This window comes from Coffea eugenioides, chromosome 2, assembly GCF_003713205.1.
Source record: "Coffea eugenioides isolate CCC68of chromosome 2, Ceug_1.0, whole genome shotgun sequence".
NCBI lineage: Eukaryota > Viridiplantae > Streptophyta > Magnoliopsida > Gentianales > Rubiaceae > Coffea > Coffea eugenioides.
The window spans coordinates 73,535,375-73,561,889 of record NC_040036.1 but is presented as its reverse complement, the minus strand read 5'-3'; the positions used below and the strand labels follow the sequence as shown (position 1 = coordinate 73,561,889).

At 36.5% G+C, this 26,515-nt stretch overlaps 2 protein-coding genes across 3 annotated transcripts; both read right to left on the bottom strand.

Moving 5' to 3' along the window:
* Window positions 1-151: 151 nt before the first annotated feature.
* On the bottom strand, window positions 152-9,417 carry LOC113761489. Its single transcript, XM_027304501.1, has 2 exons — window positions 7,942-9,417; window positions 152-2,692 (listed from the first exon to the last, which is right to left on the bottom strand). Exons 1-2 carry the CDS (start codon window positions 9,152-9,154, stop codon window positions 585-587), a joined length of 3,321 nt encoding a protein of 1,106 aa, XP_027160302.1. The 5' UTR covers window positions 9,155-9,417; the 3' UTR covers window positions 152-584.
* Window positions 9,418-11,958: 2,541 nt separating this feature from the next.
* LOC113762634 (acyl-CoA-binding domain-containing protein 4-like) lies at window positions 11,959-25,670 on the bottom strand. Of its 2 annotated transcripts, none has more exons than XM_027306174.1 (18): window positions 25,333-25,670; window positions 24,368-24,438; window positions 22,887-22,950; window positions 22,715-22,804; window positions 22,062-22,256; window positions 21,899-21,976; window positions 21,444-21,542; window positions 21,239-21,308; window positions 20,299-20,360; window positions 20,072-20,211; window positions 19,569-19,695; window positions 19,375-19,489; window positions 18,132-18,220; window positions 15,846-15,929; window positions 15,576-15,755; window positions 14,099-14,254; window positions 12,924-12,983; window positions 11,959-12,467 (listed from the first exon to the last, which is right to left on the bottom strand). In XM_027306174.1, exons 1-18 carry the CDS (start codon window positions 25,477-25,479, stop codon window positions 12,279-12,281), a joined length of 2,016 nt encoding a protein of 671 aa, XP_027161975.1. In that variant the 5' UTR covers window positions 25,480-25,670; the 3' UTR covers window positions 11,959-12,278. The 2 variants fall into 2 exon arrangements, with proteins under 2 accessions (XP_027161975.1, XP_027161976.1); XM_027306175.1 differs by having other exon boundaries at window positions 22,733-22,804; window positions 25,333-25,669.
* Window positions 25,671-26,515: the final 845 nt, after the last annotated feature.

Below are 26,515 nucleotides of genomic sequence, written 5' to 3'. Positions count from 1 at the left end.
ATGGCGCAATCACATTCACCTTACATCATAAAAGCGAATTCATGCTCACTCCAGCTTTTCTTCATCTGATTATTAGTAATAATATTGCCTACCTGGGATGTGTGGGACTGGAGGTCATTTCCTTTATTTGTTTTCTTGGGGTTTTTTTTTTATTTCTTTCTTTCTGGGGGTGGGGTTGTGTATTTATATGTTTCCGAGAGTGGGAGAGACGGACAGAATCCCCAATTCAACTTTGTCTAACTAGTGGTATTTCTGAAGTTTAATGCCAAACGGTATATGCCTACAAAGATAACACGTTGAGGGCTATATCCCCAGAACAGTTCAGCAGTTACTTTTGGAAAACTTTGGTCAACTAAATTTTAAAAAAATAATAATAAAAAAGAGAAGCAAAATAAATACTAGAGCACCATCACCATTACCATTTGCAGTACAAGATTTACCATTCTAATCCTCTGCGGCAACATAAAAAATCCTCGCCAAACTTCTGATAGGAAGGGGCTCTGAATCACAGGTTGTCAAGTTGCCTTTGTATGCGAGTCGACGTGCAGGTTCAGTGATGCCGCCCCATTAGCCATATGAGTTCTTTAAAGAGGGTGATAGGGCACATAGCCCAGGGTACCCGTCACGTTGTTCACGACATCCTTGCACTTTGCGAGTAGACTTATCATTTGTTGTGATATATCAATATGCGTTGGCATAGGTTGGACAGCAGGCATACTGAAACTCTGCACATTTCTTGGTACTAATTCAGTATGGTGAAATTTATTTGGTGCAACAGGAAGAATTGATGGTGGAGGTGGAGGTGGAGGAATAACCGTATGTATTTTCTCACTATTATAATTCAAACCATGAGAAGTTGCAGCATCATCAGAACTTGTCCTAACACTTCCCTCATCACCCAACATAAATTTCACACGCCCCCTAACAGTGCCATTACCACCTCCTGTTGATGCCCCATCATCCCCAGATGGTTTTTTAAGACAGGATTTAAGTTGGACTGGCTGAGAAACACCAGCTGCCGCCAGCCTTTGCTGCAACACTGGGGAATCCCGGGATTGCGAGATTCCGGGGTAAGGATCTTCTTGGACCTTGGTAGAGTCTGTTTCAGGAGCCTCAACATCACGAAGGTGGCACCTTACATTCGAGTTCCCAAAAAGAGTGGCACCACTGGTAGCAAATCTTAAAGCTGCCTGGGCATCAATTTTGTGGTGATAGACCAAACGAATTGTAGATGACTTCCAAAAGATTCTGGTACCTGAATGATCAAGTGGCCCAAATCGTGCAAACTTAGCCCTCAGCTCTGCAGAAGATGGTAATGTTGCGCCTGCTGGGAACTTCATAACCAGCATTGTTGGATCAGCAGCCCTCGCTGGCAGCCCCCTTGTCTTGGCAGGATCCAATCTGGAAACTTTGCCCGGTGCCAGAGGCATTGTCTTTCTGGGGATTTCTCTTCCATCTCCTACTTGAACTTCTGGAGGTTTCTGAGCAGCCTTCTTTTCTGGTGCTTGAGCCACAGTCTTTGTACTTGTATCCTTTGGATCCCCTCGTTGAGCCTCTGGAGCCTTATGAGCAGCTTTCTTCTCTGTAGTCAGTAATTTCAGATCATTGATCTTTTTCTTTTTCTTCAAAGTCAATTCTTCTTGACGATCTGATGGGGCACGTTTGCGCCCACCTTTTGTGGGATCGTCCAGTCTGGTTGGAGCCTTAGGAGGTTTCACAGATGACCTCTCTCTCAGATTATCAGGAAGATTGTCAGAGGAGACAGGAGAGGGCGTTATACCATGAGCATCTTTTGATTCATTCTCACCTGGAACCAGTGAGGACAAGCTTTTCTGGTAGACAAGGGACCGAAATCTCAAAATTACCTGTCGTACAATTGCATGACAACTCCTCTCTGCACCATAGAAGGGATTAAGAGCAAGAGCTCGCAAATCATCAAGCAACCGGGGAAGTTCAAGCTGAGTATCATTATTCACCATCGAGGGTTTAGTTCCCAAGTCGGGCAACAGAGAACCTTTTACTGCATCATCATTTCCCAGATGCTTAACTTGAGAATCGTCTCCACGACCGGAAAATTTTTCTGCAGGTTTGCCGATAACTTTTCCGGCAAATGCTGCTTCTTTAACATTAATACCGGGTATCACCACATTATGTGAGCTATTCTCCCTGCTTCCTTCTTTCTTTCTCTTCTTAATCTTTTCCACTGAACCAGATTTCTCAGAGTTCACCTCCCCTACTGGACGTTTATGATGCTTTCCTTTCTTTGTCCCACTATCAGTCTGCAGCTTAGAACCCTGAGCAACAGGTTTTATATCATTAATGTCAGAAAGGAAATTTCCACCAACGCTGTTGTGAGTATGTTCCTGCCCACGGAATTGTTCAACACCAGCTGGTTGACTTGCAGATTGCTCAAAACCCCCAGTCACTCTAGATACAGAAGTTTGACCTGCTTGATCTACTACAGAAGAATGCATGCCTTCTAACAGATGAACAGAACCAACGCCCTGAGAAGGCAGGCTAGAGGAGCCTCCTTGCCCACGGCTGATTATGTGGGTTTTAAACTCATTTGGTTCTTCTCTTCGTTTGAAAAGATATTTGTCTTTCTCTAGTTGGTCCTTTGACTTGTTGGATTTCAAAGAAGTTTTCCCCTTTCCAAGAGCTTCAGCAATCACGAGTCGACCACTCAAAGGAACTGCAGAAAAACATAGCCATAAGCTCAAAATAACAAACGAGCCATATGCTAACCAATAAAAGGACTTGCAGGTAACAATAAGTATAGATTTCTTTTTTTTTTTTTGGTCAAAAAATTAGCAGTAGATAAGTGCAGTTAACTGAAGGGAAACATTAGTGACTTACAAAAAATGAAGTCAAAGCTAACACAAGCATGATCTTATAGAGGACTAGTAAAGACAGACACTTGGCAAGATGCAACACTAGCAAAATTTAAAAAATACAAAAATAAAAAATAAAAGTTGAGAGAAAACCAAAAAACGCACAAATACAACATTCAAAAAGAAGAGTACCTACTGAGACACGTGTTCAAGTCTCTCAATCACAGACATTTCTATCGAAAAAGTATTTGCAGAGAATTTGTAACACAAAAAAATAAAATCTTTAGGCACTACAATCAAATTCAAATCTACAAATACAAGCTTCTCTCCACTACATTGATATTGATGCACGCAAGAACTAAAAGACAAAACTAACAAAGTCAAAATGCAACACCTGAATAAAACTATACAAATACAAATGTTGAAATCACATGCGATTATGCACGAAAAGTACAGATTTGTCAAAGTACCATTCCTTCAGTCATTTGAAATCCATTGCAAGGAATAAATTAGATTACTGCATCCTTTTTCTGCTGAAATGTTCTTCAAAGTAAAATTTCAAATTTGATCCATCCCTTGTAGTTCAACAAGGCCTAATGCACTATCAAAAGGCTTTGACTGTGATAAGGTGTGAAGTATTCCACAGGGTCCACGTTAAAGATTGAGCTATTACTAGAGGAACGTGAAGCTTACAATTTGAGAAGAGCTAAAATTCTAAAGCTACATTGCATCATTAGCCACTTCTAATCCACCCCAATATGATTTCACAATGTCCACAAAGAATAATCTCCTCTATATAACTCTTATCTCCTTTTTAATGTTTTAAGGCTATCATTTCGCCATGCTCAACTCTCATTCCAATTCAATGGCAGAAGAGTTCTTGCTTAATTGTTTTGGGTGTCAGAAGGGTCTTTGAAGCGCCAAAGGTGATCTTACTAAGAACCATCAAAACAGGAATGGGAGAGAGATGCTGAAAACATTTCTAAGAAATCCTGATGCAGTCAATTAAGGATTAAACCTTGAAGTCTTTATTAGTTGCAATGAAAGCTTTCAAGATGTTTTACAACAATTTTAATTTGAATCAGACCATTCAGAATTAACTCCAGTCTTTTTTTGTTTTGTTTTTAATGATAACCACAAGGATTTGAAAATTTCCTGAATTATCTACTTTTCCTGGACTTATGTACGTTTTAGGGGCAGGTAATGGTCTTTTAATTGTCTAGTAAGTTAGAATGGTAGATCAGACATCTGCTATGGTTTATAATGGGTTACTGTCCTTAAATAAGTTTCCCTCATAAAACCTTGAGTCTCAAAATGTTGTAACTATTTAATTGCAACTAACGAGAATTATATGGTTTCCTGCATGACATAATGCCACTTGAGCTGCTTCACTATTCATAGTGGACCTTACCTAGAGACTGACAAGTCACTCAAGGGTATGTGGACTCTTACCATTTTTTACCCTACCATTCTTCTCTTCGTTATTGTTCACGGTACTGTTCATAGTGCCTGAAACAGTCAGTTCCAAGAATTGGTTCGTAAAAAGGATGAGCAGCTATTAGTCTTCTTAGCTTAGCAAATTAATGGTGATGGTTTAGCTACTTTCCCCATCAAAAGCAACCTTACCACAAGGGTCTCAGAAAATGCACAAGGACCTCTCAAGTTTAAGGAACATTACCACAAGGATTACAGAAAATAATACACAAGGACTTCCCAAGTTTTTTTCATATCTCCTATCCTTCTGTCCCTTTTCCTGTTCACATGGACTCTTATAGCTAGTTTGGCAGTTCAGATTTTAAAGGAATAGAAAAGAAAGGAAGGGAAAGGTGGACTTTTCACGTTTGGGAGATTTAAGTGAGACGGAAAAGAAAAGAAACGAACGGATCTTGAAGAGAAGCCAAGCGCTGCTACAGTGCAAAATTTTTCTGACCAAAACGGGCGGAAAGTGAAGGAAAACTGATGGAAGCTTACAAATTTTTTTTTTATCCTTTCTTTTCTCACATAACTTACCCTTTCTCTTCTTTTCTTTTCTATCCTCAACTCACAAACTAGCTATTACTATCGAATCAGTTACTTCCAAGAATTGGCTTGCAGAAAGGCCAAGGGTATACTGGTTGCCAAAATCAACTTTCAAGTATTTGTTCCCGTTCAAAAGCAACCTTCCATTCAAGCAATTGGATCATCCACAAGAAGGCTGTAAACTTCTAGAGTTCCTTATTCTTCCTATTCTTCTCTCTGGTTGTTCAGAAAACCTCAAGAAATTTCTCTGAATTGGCTAGTAGAAAAACCAAGGATAGTGTAAGACAGTTCCCATGTTTGAGCTATTTTTTGGATACGAATTGCTCTACTACACCTTGGGAGGTCATTCATGAAAAAATCTGAACTGCCTGTAGAAGTTTCTAATTCTTCCTATGCGTTTGTCTTCCAATATTTATTACTGTCTGCAATAATTCAATTACTTTCCATCCAACCAAAACAGTTCTTTGCATGAATTATCTTGCAGAAAAGCTAAGCAGAAATTAGCCTAGCAGCAGGGTTAAACCTTTACAAGTTGGAAGAAAAATCTTCCACAGCAATTGTAAATAGCTTCCTGTTATCTAAACCAAATGACAATTAAGTTTTAGTAAATGCTAATCATTTCAACTTTATCTTCATCAGAAAGACATATTCGTAATACCTTTTAGGTTCCCTAACTATGACTTTAAACGTTACCAATTTAATCACTTCCAATTTTCTTCAGGGATGCATGTCTACATCAACACATGTATTACATTGCAATGCCCCTTCTCAGCAAGTATACTTGTCGAATGTCTTGACTCATAAAGAGCTTAACAACTGAACATTCCTAAATATTTCTATGGCAACTCAGCAGGGATAAATATTTCCTACAAAAAAAAAAAAATCTGGATTGAGTAATGACTATGTTATACACATGCCTTAGGTACAATTAACAAGGTAATATCTCTGTAATGATATGACTTTTATGTTTGATATTGATTAGTAACTACAAATATTTCAAAAGCTAATGCATCAGTCAAACTAAAGCTCACTTAGTTATCTCCACATGGAGGATGGGGAGATAAAGCTCAATGTTATGTATGATAAAATGGTGCCGGATCTGAAATTACAGTCTGGTTTTTGGAACTAATGACTTCTTGATCGAATGATGTAAATCATTATAAAGCTGCAACTCTTGAGCAATAAGGCTACCCCTCTGAATTAAAAAAGCAAGTACTTGCAAATTAAAAAAAGAAAAAAGAAATTCAGTTAGGATATCATCTGCTGAGAAAAATGAATGTGAAACCCAAAACTAGAGTATAGGAGGGAGAGGGAAGACTAAGAATTAATTATTAAGAGTTCGAAGGGGAAAAAGCAAGTAGCTTCCCCAGATGAAATTGTACTTGCACTTAAATTGTTGGTCAAAATCCTGATAACCACCAAAAATCAATAACTTAGAAATGAAATAAGAGAACTTGTGCAAATAGAAAAGTTTAATCACAGAAAGCAAATAGGAAATACGGAACAGTAACAGTAAGGAAAAGAAAGCCGCCTGAAAAGCTAAACTATCTTTCTTGTACATAAGGCTGTAACAAAACCAAACAACCAACACTGGCAATCATTTATGAACCAATTAGTTCAGCATGCTCCCATTTAATGAAAAGATAATAAGTTTGAATATATCCTGGAAAACCACTATCTTCAGTATACTTCCACTATCTTTTCTGGCACGTAATAGCATTGCTGAAGGTGATAAATATTGTCCTCCATTGTTGACTCCTTTACTGATAGGTACATGATGGATGCTTGTCCTTTCTTGTTTATAGGCATCGCTTATTCTCTGTTCCTCCAAACAAGACAACAGAAGAAGGGGAAGAGGACAACATTCAAGTAATCCTCCTAGTGCCTATGCACAGAACTTGAATTTTGAATGTATGCACTATTTGTCAATATTCTGGGTAAATTTGATACAAACGTACCCCAGTTGAGTCAGTATTACTTTCATTTTCCGAATGAAGAAGTAATTTAAAAAGTACCATTTCAATCTCAATAAGATCCACTGTTTCTGTTGTGAGAAATATGAACTACTATAACTCTTTTCTGCATCTAAAAATACATAAAAGCAGCCAAAACGAAAATTGGATATTACAGAAGTTGCAGATAGGAGTTAACAGATCTCAGAACTCTCCATTTTCCAGCTATTGATGGCAAAAACCTCTTTGGCACCTTATGAAATGCTTTTCAAGTATAAGCAGCAATTGATGCATTGCCTGCAATCTCTTTCTTCAAAGAATTAAAAGCTACTATGCATTACCAAAAGGAGCAAAAACCACTGTCCTCTTGAATTTGCATGCAATGAATAAAAATAACAAGTTTTCTGGCTTCACATGCATACCAAATTGCCCACAAAATATGAACCACATATTTAGTGAGAAAGGAAAATGGATGCATCCCATTAAATGCAAATTGCATCAAGACAAGATGGTGCGAGCTGTTGTCATGCACTCAAGCACTAAGAAGGGAAAATGGAAGTTTCCCAGATTAAAAGATTTAACTAAAAAGGGCCAGAGAATGGGTACAGTTTATCTCACATTTATAAATCAGCAGATAAGATTTAGGTGTTTATGAAAATCTATACATATTAGACACTCCAACATTCAATAACTATCACATGTCATCACATATAAAGATTTAATCAACACTCTTTACCAACTTTTACTTGGTGCATTACATGTGGTAAAACAAACTGAAAAAAGCCTATTAAAGCATAACCAAACAATATTTCCTGATGCAAAAATTAATCCCATTAACTGAAACTACACACCATTCGAAGGCCTTTACTACCAAATTGCCAAGTACTTGCACAAACAGCATGAAACACTCATCAGAGAACAAGGAGGTAATGCAGCAAGGCAAAACATTTAGACAAGCTATATTGCACTTCAAAAAAAAAAACAAATAATCACTATGAATGAAAAATATTAGAAGCCTACGGCAACTTTTCACATTCGTGGGCTCACAAAATAGTGTTATGAGCCTATTGGCAATAATTAGCAAGCAGTGCATTAAGAAGATAGGAGTTGCAATCAGGGATTATTAAAACAACTAATACCTCTTGATGGCTCTGGTGGTGCTTTTCGTGGAGCAGGGCGTACAGGCTGAGCACCAAAAGCCTGGGCATAGGTCTCATCAAACTCCTCGAATGCTGCCTTCCTATAAGCTGAAACAGTGGCCCTGTTCTTAATAAAATTGATACTACCAAAATCATCACCCATAGGTGTCAAAGCCAACTGCTTTACAAAATTAAGCGTCCCGCCAGGCTGAAAACTGTCTCTTGCCTTCTTGATCTGGCTTGCGGAATAGAATCCTGTCTCATAATCACACACATCTACAGCAAAGTATCCCTCAACATTTGTCTTCCGAAAATTAAACTGGTTCCTACACTTACAAGCCAAACCCAACCCCTGCCTCCTATTCACCTCATCAACAGCCTCCTCCACTGACTTCGTAAATGTCCTAGAATTCATCTGCCTAGACTTATCAGCCAAGTTTGGCTCAAAGGGTATCAGCTCAGCTGGGTCAAACCATCCATAACTACTATCTCCAAAGAAGGCCACCAACACATGACCTTCCCTTTTAGTCCTCCGGACCGAAGCAGAAGCAAAAGCCTCATTAAATATATGTCCTGGCCACCATGGATGCGACTTCACTTTCCCCCAAACCATGTCCCCAATTTCATAACCATAACCCACTGCCTCACTTTTCCCATTCGCTGCATATTGATCAAACATAGAAAGCATTGAATCGTAATCTGCTCCACTACCACTCCAACGCTGATCCTTAGCCTCAAAATTTCCATTTCCACCATCTCTTTTATCATCAATTTCCTTCCTAACCAACTCAACTTTTACATCTACCCCACCCCCCGAGTCAAATTGCTGCATTTTCTTCATTTCACTCCCTACCTCGCTAAATCCACTGCCACTCACATTTTTCAAGTCCTCGTCCACATTCTTCAATTCACAAACCCTAAATTCACTAACCTCATCGACACCCCCAGAAACCCTACCCTCCTCAGAAACCTTATAATCAACCACTAAACTAACACCCCCACCCCCACCCCCAACCCTAGCATTTTCGTCCACATGCATGGAAGCCCTAGACATGCCATCTTCACCAGAAACAATTGAATTCAAATTCAAACCAAAATTTACCTTTTCATCGCCAGGAACCAAAACCCTAGGCTTGGCTTCTTCTCCCGGGTCGTTTTTCCGATCAGATTCGAACGGATTATTGCTGCTGCTGCTCATCATCACTGATATCATCTGATGAACACCGCCACAACCCAAAACCGACGCAAAAAAATGAGCTAGCAAACTAGATACATAAATAAACAAACATCCAAAAAGCCGAAACGATTTTCACATTGGGAGAATTGAATCGATGCAAATGCGCTTTAGCGTCTCGGATTACTTTCTTGGCTGAAAATTATGAGCAAATTTGGGGCGAACAGGGAAATCAAAACCCTAGAGAAAGAAAGCGAGTGTAGCTCTGAAGAGAGAGCACAAAATCGGGAGTGAGAATTGGATTGAGGGAAGAAATAAAGGATAAAAAAAATAAATTTTTTTCTCATTTTAGTCCGAGCCTACGAGTGCTTATCGAATGGATGAGCTGCATGGTCCATGTGTGGGGCCGTACGGTTTAGGGGTGAAATTGTCAATTCAAGGGTTCGGTTGGGTTGAGGAGTGAAAGTCAGTGGTGGTTGGCTCGAGTTTGGTTGGTTAATTGAGTAGATGAACCGAGTTTGAACCAGGGTCGGACTGTTGGATGAACCGAGGAGGAGAAATGATTTTTCAAAATCTTGCCACTCTTGAACAACTTACATTCAATGGTAATATTGGACCATTTTTTTTTTAGTTCAAGAGAAACTTTAATCCTTAAATTTGACTATCTTCATCAAAAGTGAAAGCGTTTTAGATTAGCCTGAATATTTTGATGAATCGTTATTAAGGAGGGACAATAAATTGTTCTATACTTCATTATTTTCTTGAAGAATTTGGTTCATAAGTTGATTTTTTATGCCACTACTACTTTTCCTTATATCTTGAGGGCTCGTTATATTGATTCCTTTCCCATATTTTTGTTTCTTTCTACTCTATTTACTTTTTTTTTAAAAAAAACTAGACAAAAAAGAAAGCAATCTTTGCTTATATATGCATATCATAAACAACAAAAAATTCTCTTTAGAGTTATTCAAGTTAATTATTATGAGATGAAAAAGTTAACTATTATAAGATGAAAAAATTAATTTACCTTTTAAAATTGGTGAATTTAGATGAACTCAATAATTGCCTTGAGTTTAGTTGGTTAACATAACACGTCACTTAACTAATAGTAGATGAACAGGAAAGGGGTGAGCTTTCTTTTTGCTTCCTTTTGAAATCTTCACAATATTGTTATTTTTAATTGGGTTTTTCTAATGCACTTTCAGCGTGCACTCACTAGTATGCCTAAATAATATCTAACCTATCATGTGATTTGGGAATGATAAAGGATTGACTCTCTGGTCATACCACTCAAAAGTGTTTTTCATTCCCCGTCTCATTTCCTATCATAGTCACCCCTCCTTATTTCTATCCCATCCAATTACCCATCTGGGTGTTCCTATCCCACCCACTACTATTTTTATTTTTATATTTGATTATATATATATATATATATCACTAATAATGAATTTACTAATTATTTTTAGCAAAAAATTTGACGTGAGAAAGTTTACAAATGATTTTTTATTTTTATGAATCCATTTCTCTATATTTGATGTTACATAAAATCTAAATCAATTATCTTTTTTTAATAAATTATATGCCATAATAAAATAAAAAGTAAACTAACATAAAGGATTATCAATTAACCACAAAAAATAACAAAAAAGATTACATTATTTTATCATAAGAAAAATATCATATTATCAATTTCATATTTACATGTATATGATTACACTATATCATTTATCTCACATTTTTCATATATATAATATTAACATTATAAGCAAAGGGAGGATGGGAGATGCGGTGGGGTGTCCTTCTCTGCCCCTCACCCCATACCTCATCCTTGTCTTTTCTCTTGTCGCACCTATACTTATTGTCATTTCTAGTGTGAATGTACATTAACAATTATTACTCTACCTTTACTTTTATAGTTTTTCTATTTAACTTTATTTTTCCAAAATATCAATACCTGAAACTGCTTCTTAATGAGCATTGTTAGATCCTTTAATTAATTATCCTACATGTACAATTATTAAATGTCATCCTAGGATAAAGGTTAACGTAAAAAAATTATTTACATTTGAAGGAAAAACCAAAATGCATACCCCATATGGTACATTTTAATTTGTGTCTGCCGTAGGTGACTCTTCGAAATAAAATTGAAGTTTCGTGGACAATAAAAGAGCGTTTGAATAGCTTATTATTTGCAAAAATTTATTTGATTATATCATAAACACATTAGTTATGGTGCGGTTATGTTTAATCAACAAAGTTTGTCATAAATTGAAGATAATGTTGAGTCAGTAAAAATTATCAGTATCAGTTAATAAGATTTCAATGACCCAGTAATATGTTAGTAGTATTATTTGACTACCTAAAAACCAGAAAACGTTTCACAAAACCGAAGCATTAGTGATGACATCATCGTATTTGTCCAAAAATCACAGTCGTTCGACCAGTTGCTTTTGTGTTATGGACTCTTCAACTACATATATACATATTTTTCTTTGTTAAAAAATTTCTTCCCTTCTTTGTTGTTACATCTCCATTACTCCAGTTCAAAATCAGTTTCCGTAGTATAGGTGCATTTATACGTCTATGAGCTTGTACAAATATGCATTTGAGCTTGTTTGGATAGTGCTTTTATCCTAAATAATAAATAATATTTCACTTATATCATAAACACATTTCCCAACCCACCTTTTTATATTCTCAATCACCTTTTTATCTCACATACATCACATCACAAAAAATGCTACAGTAATTATTCCAAATAATATTTCAAATAATACACTATCCAAACAGTATTTCACAGTCCTATAGAGTGGTATAACAAACATATTACTACAAGCAAGCAATCTCCCAATCGTTCTTCAAATTTCAATTACTAAAAAAGAATAGATGAATACACCTCTCACAAAATTCTTCATCTCCGCATAAAAGTAACTAATGAATGAGTAAAACATATATGGAACTGGCAACCAAAAATAATTACAGAGACTGGGATTCTACCTTTGTATATAATGATGATGAAGACCTCCCTAAGTTAACGCCGGCTAAGGAAGTAATTATATTGCTTATTGATCTATGAAATCAAAAGGGTTAATGGCAAGGATAATTGTACGGAAACTTGACTATTTTGGGACCGAGCAATCACAACTATTGAAGTACTAATCTTCTATGCATTATCAGCGCTTTGGTTGGGAGGAGCTCCTGCAAGCCATCCCCATACCCCTCCTGAGCTCTGCTTCTGTTTTGCACTTAAAGCAGCTTGCTCGGAAGCAGCCTTTTGCCGCTGGAGGATTTCAAGTTCTTTTTGCAGTAACTCCAAGTTTTGTAGCTTCTGCCGCAGCTCTGCGACATCAACCTGTCACTCAAACAATGGCAGTTAGCAAGTCCTCTTCCTGTTCATTCAACGATTGAAAGAAACAAACAGGCTACATTTTCGCTTCAAGAAATTAAACTTCAATCATATCAATCCACTAACATCATCTATAGCATCCCATCAAATTAAAAATACAAAAGTAGAAGAGCCAGAACTTTGGCATTATATGGAAGCCGTAAGTAAACAACTGAAATATGGCCCTCCACATAATTTTCACATGTAATTAAAGGGTAGCTTGAGTTTATCAGCATTTCAACACCTGAAGAGAGTAGTCTGAATGTGTAAAACTCAAGAATCAAAATGCAAAACTCACAAAATCAATCCTCATAGGCTCACACCTCGAGTAGTGATCTTGACTCGACAAAAAGATTCACAGAAAAACCAAAGGAAACACTGGTAAGAAAAAGAATTGAGTTATCAAACACAACCCAATAATACCTCGAGCTTGAAGCATCTAGATTGTTCAGCAGCAAGCTGGCCTCGTACGGACTGGAGCTCCTGTAGATTGTTAATTAGACAAATTCAATTATTCTTTCTTCACAATGGCAGTAATATACTGGATATGCAAAACTGGCTAAGCTGCAAAATTTATTTCCTGAAGGTCAAAGGCACATCAGCAGTTAAACAGCTACTATAGCAGGCTTACAAGATCACAAAAAACATGACATGAAATACATATGAGAGACTCAAAACAACATCATGCTTCAACAAACATCTGAAACAGAAGATGCTCAGCCCTGACTCTAGAGTAGTCATTTGCATTATTGCTCATGCAACTAGAGAGCTTGGAGTATCTGAAAGCAGACGCTACAAAATATAAACTGTGCTACTTTGACTGCACTTAAATATCTCAAAATGCTGAACCAACAAGAGGTCCATACTCAGGCAGTGCTCTTACTCCATTCCACTATCCCATGATAATAGGAAGACCAATAGATATAAATAATGCTGAACCAACAAGAGGTCCATACTCAGGCAGTGCTCTTACTCCATTCCACTATCCCATGATAATAGGAAGACCAATAGATATAAATAAATATGTATGTATGTACACAAATATAAATACATCTATGTGTGTGTGAGTTTGCATAGGTATATATTCATGCACACAGATATAAATATATATATATATATGTACACATACATGCAGATACACATGCACACACATACACCCCTCAGTTTCAGTTATGCTCTGGAGTACCAGAATTTGGTCTAAACTCTCACATGGTTCCTTCCCATATTACTGACAAAGCTCTGGATTTAAATTTTTAGGTTTTTGAAACATCAATAAAGAACCTTAAACAGGCATAAAGCACTCAGTCCTACCTGAACCTCATTCTATAACAGGTAAGACAGATCTTTTCGTCAACTGAGAAGAAAGAAGAGCTTATATGCTAAATTTGTATGTTGAGTTGCCAAGATTAATCTCAATTTGAATGGAACTCTGTCCTTTAAGAAGCAAATTATCCCGTGTAGCATCAAGTTTGTCCGTGAGATGACTACATAACACTGATATTTATCGAACTATTCCAACAAATTTTTCCTTCCACCAGGAAGTACCCTGTAAAACTCCATGAGACATGTCAGGCCAGGCAAAAAGCAAAAGAAATTACCTTGTAAAGGTCTGTATTGCGAGTCTCTGCATCCGTCAACTCCTGCTTCAGCTGGAGTGTTAGAAGTTTCTCCTTGCTGAGAGAAGATTCTAGTTCATCCTTCTCTGCTTTAAGAGCTGATATAAGGCGCTCACTGGTTTCTTCAACTTTTTTAATCTGCATGATAGCTTACAAATATCAGAATTGGAGTTTAGAAGCAAGCCGTATAATTAACAGCTAATTACACCATTTGAACTACTTGGGCAGAGGCACAAGAACATATTCTATAGCTGCAAAATTACTAAACAATGACAGAAAAGACAGTGCATCACATGAACAAAATTAGATTTTTTTTTTTGTTGGGCATCAGAATCCACTTTTTTACACCTTATTTGAATGAATTTGTTTCAATACAACTAGGAGGTTGGGACTCAAACTTGGCACCTTCTGTATCCGGGTCAAGATGGCCAGACCAATTTTAGTCACTTTTAAGACTCATTACTTGTGCATAAAAAATTTAACACATTATGTGTCTGAAATTCTGAAAGAACCACCACTGTAATTATCTATATAGGGAAATTGATCGATTGTTTATCCTACATGTCATAGCAGTACACCTGCTACTGCATCCTCCCCCCCCCCCCCCCTTTTTCCATGACACCCATTTTGTAAGCATCTCCTTCAAGTTTCAAACTTAGCTTTTGAAGTAAGGAGCCAAAACGTCTACCCAGGTGCGAACCATTCCAGGGGCAGTTGCTCTCTAGAAAAATAAACTTGCCACCAGATCAGGTATAGAATAATCCATCTGGCATGATAGCAGCTAAAGTGGACTCTAGCCAAGCATCCATGCCCTTCTTTTAATAGTGTTTCCTTTTAATTCTTTTCTTTTCTATATTTTATTTGGAAGAGAGGGGGGGGGGGGGTGGTGTTGAAGTAAAAAAAACAAGTCCGTTAACACTTTGTTAACAAGTTACTATTAAACAGTTCCTATCCAAAATAAAAGGTTCTGAGAGAAAATTGTGAACCATTAAAATTGCCACTTCGAAAAGTCATTAAAATACTTGAATTCCACATTCTTATTCCTTTTACATGATTAGTCTATAATCCACGAATCATATTAAAACAAATTCAAAATCTTATAAGTATTTTAGATTCTAGCACATAATTCAAAAAACTAATAACCTTGCGATCCATAAATCTTGTGCAGCTGCTTGTTTAACAGATTTGAGATTTCCTAATTGCCCATAATCAGAGGAATTATCAATTCCCAGCTACCATTCTGAGTTAATCCCCTAACAATTTGTAATCAAAGCTTCAAGGAGTCAAACTAATCTATCTAAAATTATATTCAGTAGGTTTCAATTTTCCTCAGAAAATTATAACTTAAATTTCAAACTGCTTCTATGTGCTTTCTTTGATAACTTTCATAAAACCATCATCACACAATAACAGCAAAGCACAGACAAAGATGTTTGTCAAGAGTGTTCCAGCATAATACCGTGGGCTCTGAATCCATTATGATCTCCCTTATTTTCCCATCTTGACCTGTTTCAAACTCAGACTCCATATCTCTAGTGGGGTTTGTAGCGTTATGCACAGCAGACACGCTATCAGGTACTGGAGTCTCCATCATCTTTGATTGCAAAGTTGATTTGTGGCTGGGTTTAAGAACATTGACCTAAAAGCAGCACCAAACCAGCAGTTAGGGATGAACAAAGGAAAATAACAGAAGAAAAGGTAGGAAACGGAATAAAAGAATATACTCTACCTCATTGCTGTATCGCCCATTGTATCCTCCAAAGGAGACCAGGATGTCTTCACCATTATAGGAACTCAAAACCAAACTCAAGCCCTGAAACATGAGAATATGCTCTCTAGTTCATATGTTCATAGTTGTGTGGCACTTCCAAAAATCAAGAGAGCTGATTTCCTGTTCTTTTACATGCAGAACTAACTAGAGCATATGACACGCAACAGACATCTAGTTTTGAGCTTCAAACCAAGCTGAAACTAAACCATACAGTGGAAGGATGCATGATAATAAAAAAGAGCAAGACATAGCTGTGTGAGAGCACTACTCAAGTCCTTATTTAATTTTTCGTCCACAGAGCTTAGGTCAATGAATCTATTACATTAGTTTTAAGTCTCTTCAAGTAAAGCATAGACATCCATCTAACCCAATCAAGCATTTTGGCAACACTATTAGACGTTAGCAGCAATAAACCAGGACCAGGTACAGAAGCGAAGCTTCAGTCCTAGTCAGTGGGGATTAATAAACATATTTTCCAAGGTAAAAATGAGAAACTTTCAAAAGAAAACTAGCATTGTCAGCTTAAAAATCAACCGCGATAATTTTTTTTCCCAAATTATAATTCCTTAAATGAGTATAAAGACCTGACTAAAAAATAAACAGCATTAACTTGCTGGACATAAAAGATCAGATTCAGCAATCCCTAAAGGTAGCCTGATGTAGAATGTGCAACCATAGAGAGGGTAATGATGGCATTCTACATTTACTGGTGGTTATCCATCATTGCAAATGATTTACTTGTAACACTCAAATAACCAACCATAACATCAAACATATGTTCTTGAATATATAGCCAAACCAACTTTGAAAAAAAAAGAACCTAAAAATGTGAGGGTCTAATATCATGTTATACCCACATCAAGCATAAGACCAATCACAAGTCAAAACGACCAGACTTTGTGAACTTAATGCAAATATAACTACTTTCGTTGCAAAGCGTATGCAAATTAAACTTTCTTCCCAAATTGTAAGTTTTGGATTAAATGAAAATAAAGGTTAATTTGAGACAGATTTAAAATTAAGACATGCAACTCGACCTAGAGGAATAATGATGTTAATGATCATATAATATCTATCAAACTGCAGTAACATGCCCCTTATAATCCATGAGAAGATTGCCAATTCCATCCTAACAGAAAAAAAATGCTTAATTGTGCTCCCCTTAGTAGAATAACAACTTCAAGAACAAAGTTGCAATCCAGAGAAACTCAAACATTTATTTGAATCCAGAACATCACACCATCAGGGAAAAATTGATGAATAATATATCTGTACGACTAAGATATAGAAAAACCAATTTCTCAGAACATCAGGTACTTGAAAATACTTGTACATTTCTATTATTTTACAATTGGCCTCACACTAAATCAAAAGCAAATAACATGTCGGCAAGTAATTGACTTAAAATATATGGTGCTATTCACTCATTCCACACAATTTCTTTGAAGCTTGACAAAAGAAAAATGATGAGATTCATCTTTCCTACTAACATTTTGTCAGTATTCTGCGTATCTTTCTGTCCATGCTGCAGTATTATTTGAACTTTGAGCTTCTTTATGGTAGTAATGATCTTGAACTTCTAATTCTAGTTCATAAATTATGATCCAACAGTTCAGATTCTCTTATCTTCTCAGTCCGATGTAATGCTTCTCAGATTCTGTGAATTTTGCTCAATGTTGATATCCATCTTTACTAGTTTATACAGCATTAGCCGATTGAACTGTTTATATGGACCAACAAGACGGCTCTTGTCTTCTCAGTCCAATGTAATGCTTCTCAGATTCTGTGAATTTTGCTCAATGTTGATATCTATCTTTACTAGTTTATACAGCATTAGCCGATTGAACTGTTTATATGGACCAACAAGACCGCTTAGATGGTTACCATATAAGCAAATCCATTCATGTGACTAACCCTGCCAAGTGTTCAATTTGAGAGATACTTGCAACAAAATGCATCATACTCCCACCTGGGACTCCACCTTTCCCCTCTCTCCCAGGTTACAAAATTTTGACACACAAGTTGTAGACAAAATATATAGAGAGCCAGACAACAGCGGTTGGAAGGTATATTAGAAAGGATGAACATTCCAACAATACTTTTCTGCCATATTTAAAAAGTAAGTACTGTAATGCTTGCATTGCTGGAACAAAATCCCTTGTAGGCCAATTAAAAGAAAACCAAAACATGCATAGTCAGATAAGTTATATAACCAAACTTTGCCCCGTGGGATGATATACATACCTCACTAGCAATTGAAACACGTCCTTGAACACTTGTTACCTCTGACCAAACTAAGGTAGACATGTTGAGGACAACAGTTTGAGAGACCCCTGCAAAGCAAGTGGCTTACATGAATACAAGAGGCATAGAATGAATGGGGTAGAGCAATTTCACCAAAAAAAATATTGCATTTATAAGAAACAACGCCAAATAAAAGGTTCCCACGTATCTCTAAATCATACTCCCTCTGTCCTGGAATTAGAGTTGGTTTTTGATATTCTAACTTTTTACATACACTGGCCCGACCCATCTATATTAGCACAAAGTCATTTTGATTCTAAGAAATGATCATTGTGGTTTGTGCACCAAGTTTTGATGAAATGGCAGTTTGAACTGATTTGGAGATGTTGGAAAAACACAGAAAATGTAGCTCCCAGAGTTGGGTGTTGTCCTGTATGTGCCAAACTTTTGAGAATGGAACGCTTCTTTGTGTATGGGAACTACTTTTGTCATTCCCCAGGTGAATTATTTAGCCCACTTGAAAACCTCATACAAGCACAATTTGGAAGTTAGAAACAAAAAAAGCATTGTCTAACTCTGAGACAACAAAAAAACTGATGACATTAACAAGGGGATGGAGGGAGTACAAAATTTACCAAGCTTTTGAACAACAAGATTTTGCATTAGTACGTGGCAGAATAATGCATGTCATCAAAATGACAGTCTTTCATTTGTAACTTAGCTTCAAGGAGAGGAAGGGCTAAGCCAATTATAGGAGAAAACGGATCTTTTACACGTCCTTGCCTGACACCAACCATTTTGGGAGAACACGAGAAAAAACAGTCAAGGAGCTTCCAGTTCAAAGTAGTTATTTGTAATATCCAAGCATGCTGTTCCTTTTGCAAGGCATTATTGACCAAATGCAACAAAATGGGTTTTCCCCTCAAAGATATTTAACTAAGAGAATAAATTTAATAAAGTACTAGAATCATCAAAGGCCCTCTCAAAATTTGCACATATTCCTAAATACCAACAAGATGTACAAAACATGCTAACTGCAAAACATCTATATAGGGAAAAAAATCAAGAAAGAAAAAGACTGCAATATAGATGCAGAAAAACGTGCTGACAATGACCAGATTAATTCCAAGGTTATTTGTGCCAATGAAGAATGGTTACCTCTTTTGTGCTTTTTATACTGATATTCAAAATAGAAACCTTAACACATAAAGCATTTAATGTGATCTTAATAGTAAAACCATACCACTCATATTGTCACCACCACCAACAATAAACCAGTTCTCTCCAACTGTCACACCTGCATGTCCAGCTCGGGCACTCGGAATTTCGCCTTGTTGTGTAGGTCTTGACCATTCCATCTATCAGATAAAAACATAAATATGAATAATGGTAGAAATTATACATAACCCGGATATCAAAAGATGTACATTTTCTCACAGTTTGCAAATCCAGAACATGCAAATCATTGAAACAGGTAGCATGTGAACCTCCTCCAAAGATAAGAAGGTAGCGCTCCGCATGCACTGCAGCAGTGTGATCAGATCTTGGAGAAGGTGGCACTCCCCTGCAAAAACAGGCATTAGCTCTTGTATTCTGATGCCACATACTTGGAAAGAGCCATGAATTGGAAGACAAATTGTCATCAGGACCAAATACAGTAGACACTGGTTTATCAGGACTGTTGGAAATTAGGAGCACTATCATACAAGGGATGAGAAAACCCCATCAGTTTTGCTAAAAAATAAACATAATATCTTTTTTTAATTTCATGGGCTACAGGACACAAAAAGAAAATTTATCAAGAACCAATCCAATGTGAGCACATTTATAGCTCTTACATTAACTGGACGTATGCCTGAAAACATCCCTCATTCATATCCAGGCAACCAAAAGATAATGCTATTGTGAAACAAGTTATTCAAATTGCAGCAAAATCTTACAAGGTATCTACTTCATCCCAGGTCATTGTCTCCAAGTCCAAAATGTGCAGGTCATTCAAAAGAGATCGCTTTGCATCTTGTCCACCAAATATCACCAAGCTTGTCCCCACGAGGGTTACTGATTGTCCACCACGACAAACCTGTCAGATCACCCGCAAATGACAAAGTTTCTTTTCATTCCAAAGGGGGAAACACCAATAGATAATTAAGAAAAAACGAGTATATACTGGTGGCTTTCCATAAGTCTTCAAGGTTGACCAGCTACCATTTTGCAGATCAAACACCTTCACTGTAAATGCCAATTATTAAGATGTTAAGAGAGCCAAAAAACAGAAGAGGTGAATCCAGTCTGATCCAAACAAAGAAAGTGTAGTTTTATTAAGTTCCTCAATTACCATAAGCAGGAAGGAAAAGCTGAAAAGACATTCAATGCCAAAGACCCAAAAAACAAAAAAGTACAATAAAATTGCAAAACTACAAGAAAAGCAAATCCTTATTCACAAAGGGTCGTAACAATGCAGGAGATGTCAGAGAAGGCCGAACATTTCTTTTCTCAGTGACAGACAGGAGGAAGGACTCTGATTAACTTCGTGAAGAAACCCTCTGAATCAAAATATCTCTTTTTGCACAAATCAAATTAGATCTACTCTTTTCTAGTAAATGAACAAGCCATCAAGAACAATCCTGTACCAGCAGCAAGTAGGTGACTAGAATCAGCTTCCTAGGAACAGAAGCCATTAGGAAAATGCTGAGGATAACAAATAGTTTTCTTGAAGTTCAGGAAAAAATTAATCAAGCTTGGTTGCAGTTCAGAAAAAAAATTAATAACCAGAAACATTGCTTCAATCAAGATTTCTGAATGTCCTATAGTGAGGCCTAAGCGCACCTCCACCAGGATAACAAAGAACAAAAAGCACGACATAAAAGGTAAAGGTTAAGATACACAGATAGAATGAATAAGCTCCTCCCAAGATCAGTTCCATCTCAAATACTAAAAGCATATCAGGTACCGTTCATATGGAAAATTGAGAGCTTTGTCACTGGTAACAAATTTCTAATAGAAGATTTTTTATCTAAAAGATAAGGATTTTATTAAGATATCTTTCAATAATTCTCGTTCCAAAAAGCATGAGCTCATAGCCATTGTTCTAGTTAAATGATCCAAACCTTGCATAGTTTCCAAAGGATCCTTGGTGTGTCCTCCTACCGAAAGAAGCTTATTTCCTTCCCACGCTATCTACAAAACCAGCAAAACCCGGGGGCAAGAGGTCAGAAACATATCTAGGATAAGTCATCAAATGCTATAACTGGCCAAGTAGGCAACCTTTGCTGTGCCTCTCACACAAGACAAGAAAACACCACAAATACTAACCAAGGAATGGCCTGCGCAGGGAGTCACAGTTGCAGGAGAAGCCTCAATCCCTGCTTTAACTTCAACCTTCGTCCACGTCCAGCTCTTTAAATCCAACACCTAAAATATTTGATAACGGGATGGAAGGGTACTTTAGAGCTCATTTTGACTTGGAAGACCATTTCTGAAGCTATTCAAAAGGAGGAAAAAAAAAGATAAAAATAGAAAAACCAAATGCAGACCACTAATCATCTAGCAGGAAAATTAAATGTGAAAATAAATAAAACATAGGAAAACTAAACTTAAAAGAGCCCCTAAACCATGAAATTTAATTTTGTTCAAGAAATCAATAAACCTTGAGCTACTATATATTGTTCCTCCAACAAACTAGGATAAGATTTTGCAAATTTTCAATTTGCAGATTCAGAAGACTAGAGATGACAAGAAGAAGCATGCATTAGACATATTTTACAAACCTGGAGATCACTAAGGTAACGACCATTATGGTTTCCACCAAATATATAGATTTTGTCATCAATAACAGCAGCTCCATGCTGTAAATGAAGCAAAAGTATATTGAGAATAGATAACATGAATGAACTTAAAAAGTAACAGAAACCAGTAAAAAAAAAATATGACCTCGTATCGCGCTCTTGGGCGTGTACCAGATACTGGAGGTGCAACCCATTGATCATAGACACCAACCGCACCAAAGCCTTCAGATACAACTTCCAAATCCTGAGTTTCTGATAGGTTTCCATTTTCAGCTGGAATTGTCTTCACCTCTGGAATATTGTTTCCATTCTCAGTGACTAAGTCAACTTTTGCATTTTGCTGAGCCAAAGGAAGAATACTTTGTCAAAAAAGAGGATAGGAAAATCAAGGGCATAAACAATAAACAATCAACATTGCATCGTATTCTATTTTTAAGCTCCATAACCTTCATGGAGTATACAAGCTAGGATCATAATCTTCATATTATTTATAGGTATATCCCAACTTGAGGGCCAATCATGTTCTAGGTAACTAAGTACTGAGCTTTGTGCATGCTTGTTGGGATATCCTAACATGAGGGCTAATTGTATTGACTTATATCATTTTTCTTTTGCACTTTTTTCTTCCCAAAGTTCATTATTGTGAATTATTGGCTTATGAAAACTTAGCATATACAATTATTATACGCACCTTGTGTCAGAAATAAACAAGTTTATGTTCATGGGCCTCCCATACCTATGAAGTAGAGATCTTCGCCTCACTACTATTGACCGGTAATACATAAATACACAACTAACCACTGTAAGCAGACTCACATTCATTTCAACATCCACAGCAGGCTCCATTATGAAGTTCGAGGCTCTTGAATACCATCCTGGATGTTCTTCCTGCCAACCAAAAGCAATTGTGTCAATGCACACGATTATTGCGGGAGGCCTGATCTCAAAAACTACTGATAGTATTTCAAACCTCCAATATTTTGACAAAGAGTCGCATTGCCTCAGTAGATACCATGTTTCCTAGCTCATTCCAGCTGCAACAAAATAAAAAATCTTTTAGGTGACTCAAAACCTTAGGAAGTCAGTATACCCTGGTTATCCCCGTTAACAAAGGAAATGTAACAGTTTATCTGCAGGAATGCCAGGAGCGATCAAAAAGGTGAAACAGTGAGCGTTTCCTAAAATGGATATATTGGTTTCTGTGCATGAAAACAAAGCAAGGGGAGCAAGAACGGGCACAAAAAGCTATCTCCATAGGTGTAAACAAGTTAACCCAACCCAAGAAGTATGTATTCAAGTTTAATTTAGTGCTCAACAAGATTGATAATTGTCTTCAATTTGGTTTTTTACCATTGATCTGAGCTTAAATAAACTTTGATAAACTCAAGCTCAAGCAAATTTGATTGTTTTGCATACCATTACCATAGTTTTATGCTAATCAACAGAGCTTGATAAGTTAAACAAAACCAAGCTTGTTCAAGCTTGATTTGATTAATCTATTAACTAATATCAAATGCATATTAACATTCTGAGTTCAAACTGTGTCCCATGTACCGTCACACCTGTTTCAAACCATGTGGTATCTTATCTAGAACCAGGAAAAAAAAGGTAAAATAAATAATTGCCCCCTAACAAAGCATGGCATTCCATGCACTCCACCATGACAAAACTCCACAGAAACACGGAAAGAAAACAAGGAAGTGACAGGCAATGATGGGAAGCTACAGATTTCCATGGATTAAAATTTTTTCTGCAAAATTTAACATATAACTTAGCCAAATGCATTTCTAATCTCAATTTCTTTTCCCTCAGTCACTAAGCCAATATGCAATAAAATATACTTCATCATCTCTAATTGCCTGTGCTTAATCATCTAAAAATAGCTTTATTCAACTAAAAGGTAGGTCACATTTCTTGAACACACAACGTAACAAAAGTTTAACATTTCCCTCTAAATGCCCCTCTATGTAGATTTTCAATCATTTGATATAAAGACACTTTGAAAAATAGCCCTAGCATCATTAGAGATATTCAAATATTCAAATCTCATTACAATGGATCCCTGTAACCTTGACATCCAACAATAATCCATAAGATTGTGGATTAGTCCCAAAGTGTAGAGACATATATCCAAGAGTCTCCAAACAAAAACAGTTTTTATGGCTCGTATGCGTTGGACATAAACATGCATTTCCATTGCAGCATGAGTACATCTAAGATGGCATTAATTCTTACATTCTCCAATTTCTATGATGAACTCTTTGCCGTCTTCTTTGTTCCTTCAATCATTTTCTTTACATCATTGAAGTTCAACTGATGTGGTAATCTATTAAATCTAGTTCAAGCTATACTCCGCACCAAGATAACCAAGAATTCTTCATGAAAATGTGGAGACTAACGGTATTATACCAGTCTGTTAATAAGCAAATCATAAAGCTCAAGAAGACAAACCTCCTCCATTTGCTTAGCTCAACAGCACTCCATGCTTTGGGCTTGGGAATATTGCAGGGTCCTACTGTCGCCTATAAACAAAGAGACACCACCACAAGGACAAGAGAAAACAGAAAAAGATGATTACTTTCCAACCAACAGGCTGAAACTTATTAATGCAGCATCTAACATACAAGGCAACACTCACTCGAGGTGACAGAACACCTTTGTAAGCCAACATTTTTTTCTTTTTCTTTTTTCCTTAAAGCAGTCATAATCACAAATTCTTTATTGGCTGATGATTTAGGATGGAATGCAAAATACAACAGCGGGAATATAAATTATATAAATTACTAAACTTTGTAATTGCCATATAATTGACTCTTTTATTTTATTGGGGTTCATGTCCAATTGATCTCAAATCAATGGTCTCGATTGATTGAAACCTACTAGATTGATCTCAAATCTATGGCCCTGATCTAAAGATTAAATTCTAAAGCCAAATAAAATTCACAAGGGATCAAAGGCATTTTCCCATCAACCTTCTAAAGTGAATAAAGCTTAGACTCCCGTGCTATTCCCAACATTTATCTTTGGTGCTTGCTACAAGGCATTTGGAACATACCAGCTAGCATCCGCTCATCAATCAAACAGAAAAATGCAAAAGTTAAATCCAGCAGTGAGAGTAGGTAAATTTCATTTCTTTCTTAAACAAAACCCCATATTTCCTGTTAGACCTTACATTCGATAAGATAATCATCAAACTCTCAACTCAATCCTTAAACCGAAAAAGACAGAAAAAATATCACCAGATCTAACAAGATAAAAAACAACATCAAAACCCTCGGACAAAGCATTCCCCAAATACATCACAAATCAGTACCAATTCAATCAAATACACCTGAAATGCAGATAATTCAGATAACACACATCCAGATCGACCAAATTTAATCAAAATTGGGGAAGAGAGAATTTTTTGGGGGGACCTGTTGATAGAGGGCGTAGAGAAGGAGAGCGACGTCGTTAGAGAACTTTGAGCTCACAGAAGAAGCGGGAGATCCATCAAAGCCAGCGTAGGCTGCCGCGGCGTAAAATCTTTCCGGATATGCGAGGCTAGAAAGAGACCTCGCCATTGCTATTTCCAGCCCCTTGCTTCCTTTTTCTCTGGTTCTCTTGCAATTTGGGATTCAGATGGAATCGAAATTCAGAAAATCTGAGATCGATTCCGGAAATGTTCTGGAGGCGAAGGAAGAGGACTGGACTTACTATCACTCCTTGTTATTTATATTTATAGTATTAGAATTTGGTGAATTTTGAATCGGTGCCGGGGACGGTGGTAGCCCTTGGACTTATATATGCTCTGTAATTTGTTGTTAATCCGGTCCTGGTGAAAGTGAAGAGAGGGATTTTCTATATGCTCTGTAATTAATTGTTAATCCATACTGGATTAATCCAGTATGTAATTAATTAATCTAGTATGGATTAATATTTTTACATGGTTCGATGCATGTCATGTGAAAAATATAATAATTTAAGATTTGGACAGAAGATGTGTATATTTACATTTACGCTGGTGTTTAGAAAAAAAAATCAAGATAGTATGGATTAATATTTTACACAAATTTGATGAATGTCATAGGAAAAAATAAAATAGAATAGTTTAGAATTTGGATGGAGGATGTGGATTATACATTTACACAAATAATGTTAGGAAAAAGTTAATCTTATCTAATAAAAAATAAGAAGGATTAATTCTATGTGAAATATTTTAGAATTTGAAGGATTAATTCTATAAAAATATATAATTTAGAATTTGAATAAAGTTATGTGTAATAAATCGACATTTGTGTTTGTGTGTAAAAGACTATATTATTTTTATCTAAGAGCTTAAAAATGACTAATCCTAAAAATATATGAAAGATTAATCTTATACGAAAATCACAACATAGCTATATTCACCATTTATGTATTTAGTCACATATGGTTATTTTAATGATTCACGAGACAGATTTATGTTCTGATAGTCCTGGATGTTATATTGCTATATAATAGGTTTGTTTTCGACCTGTTTATTTTAGCTGATCATAAATTCTAATTTTGGATAATTAATTTATATGACGTTCTTACTTGTTTTTTTTTTTTTTGTATTCAGATTATTTTTTTTAAATA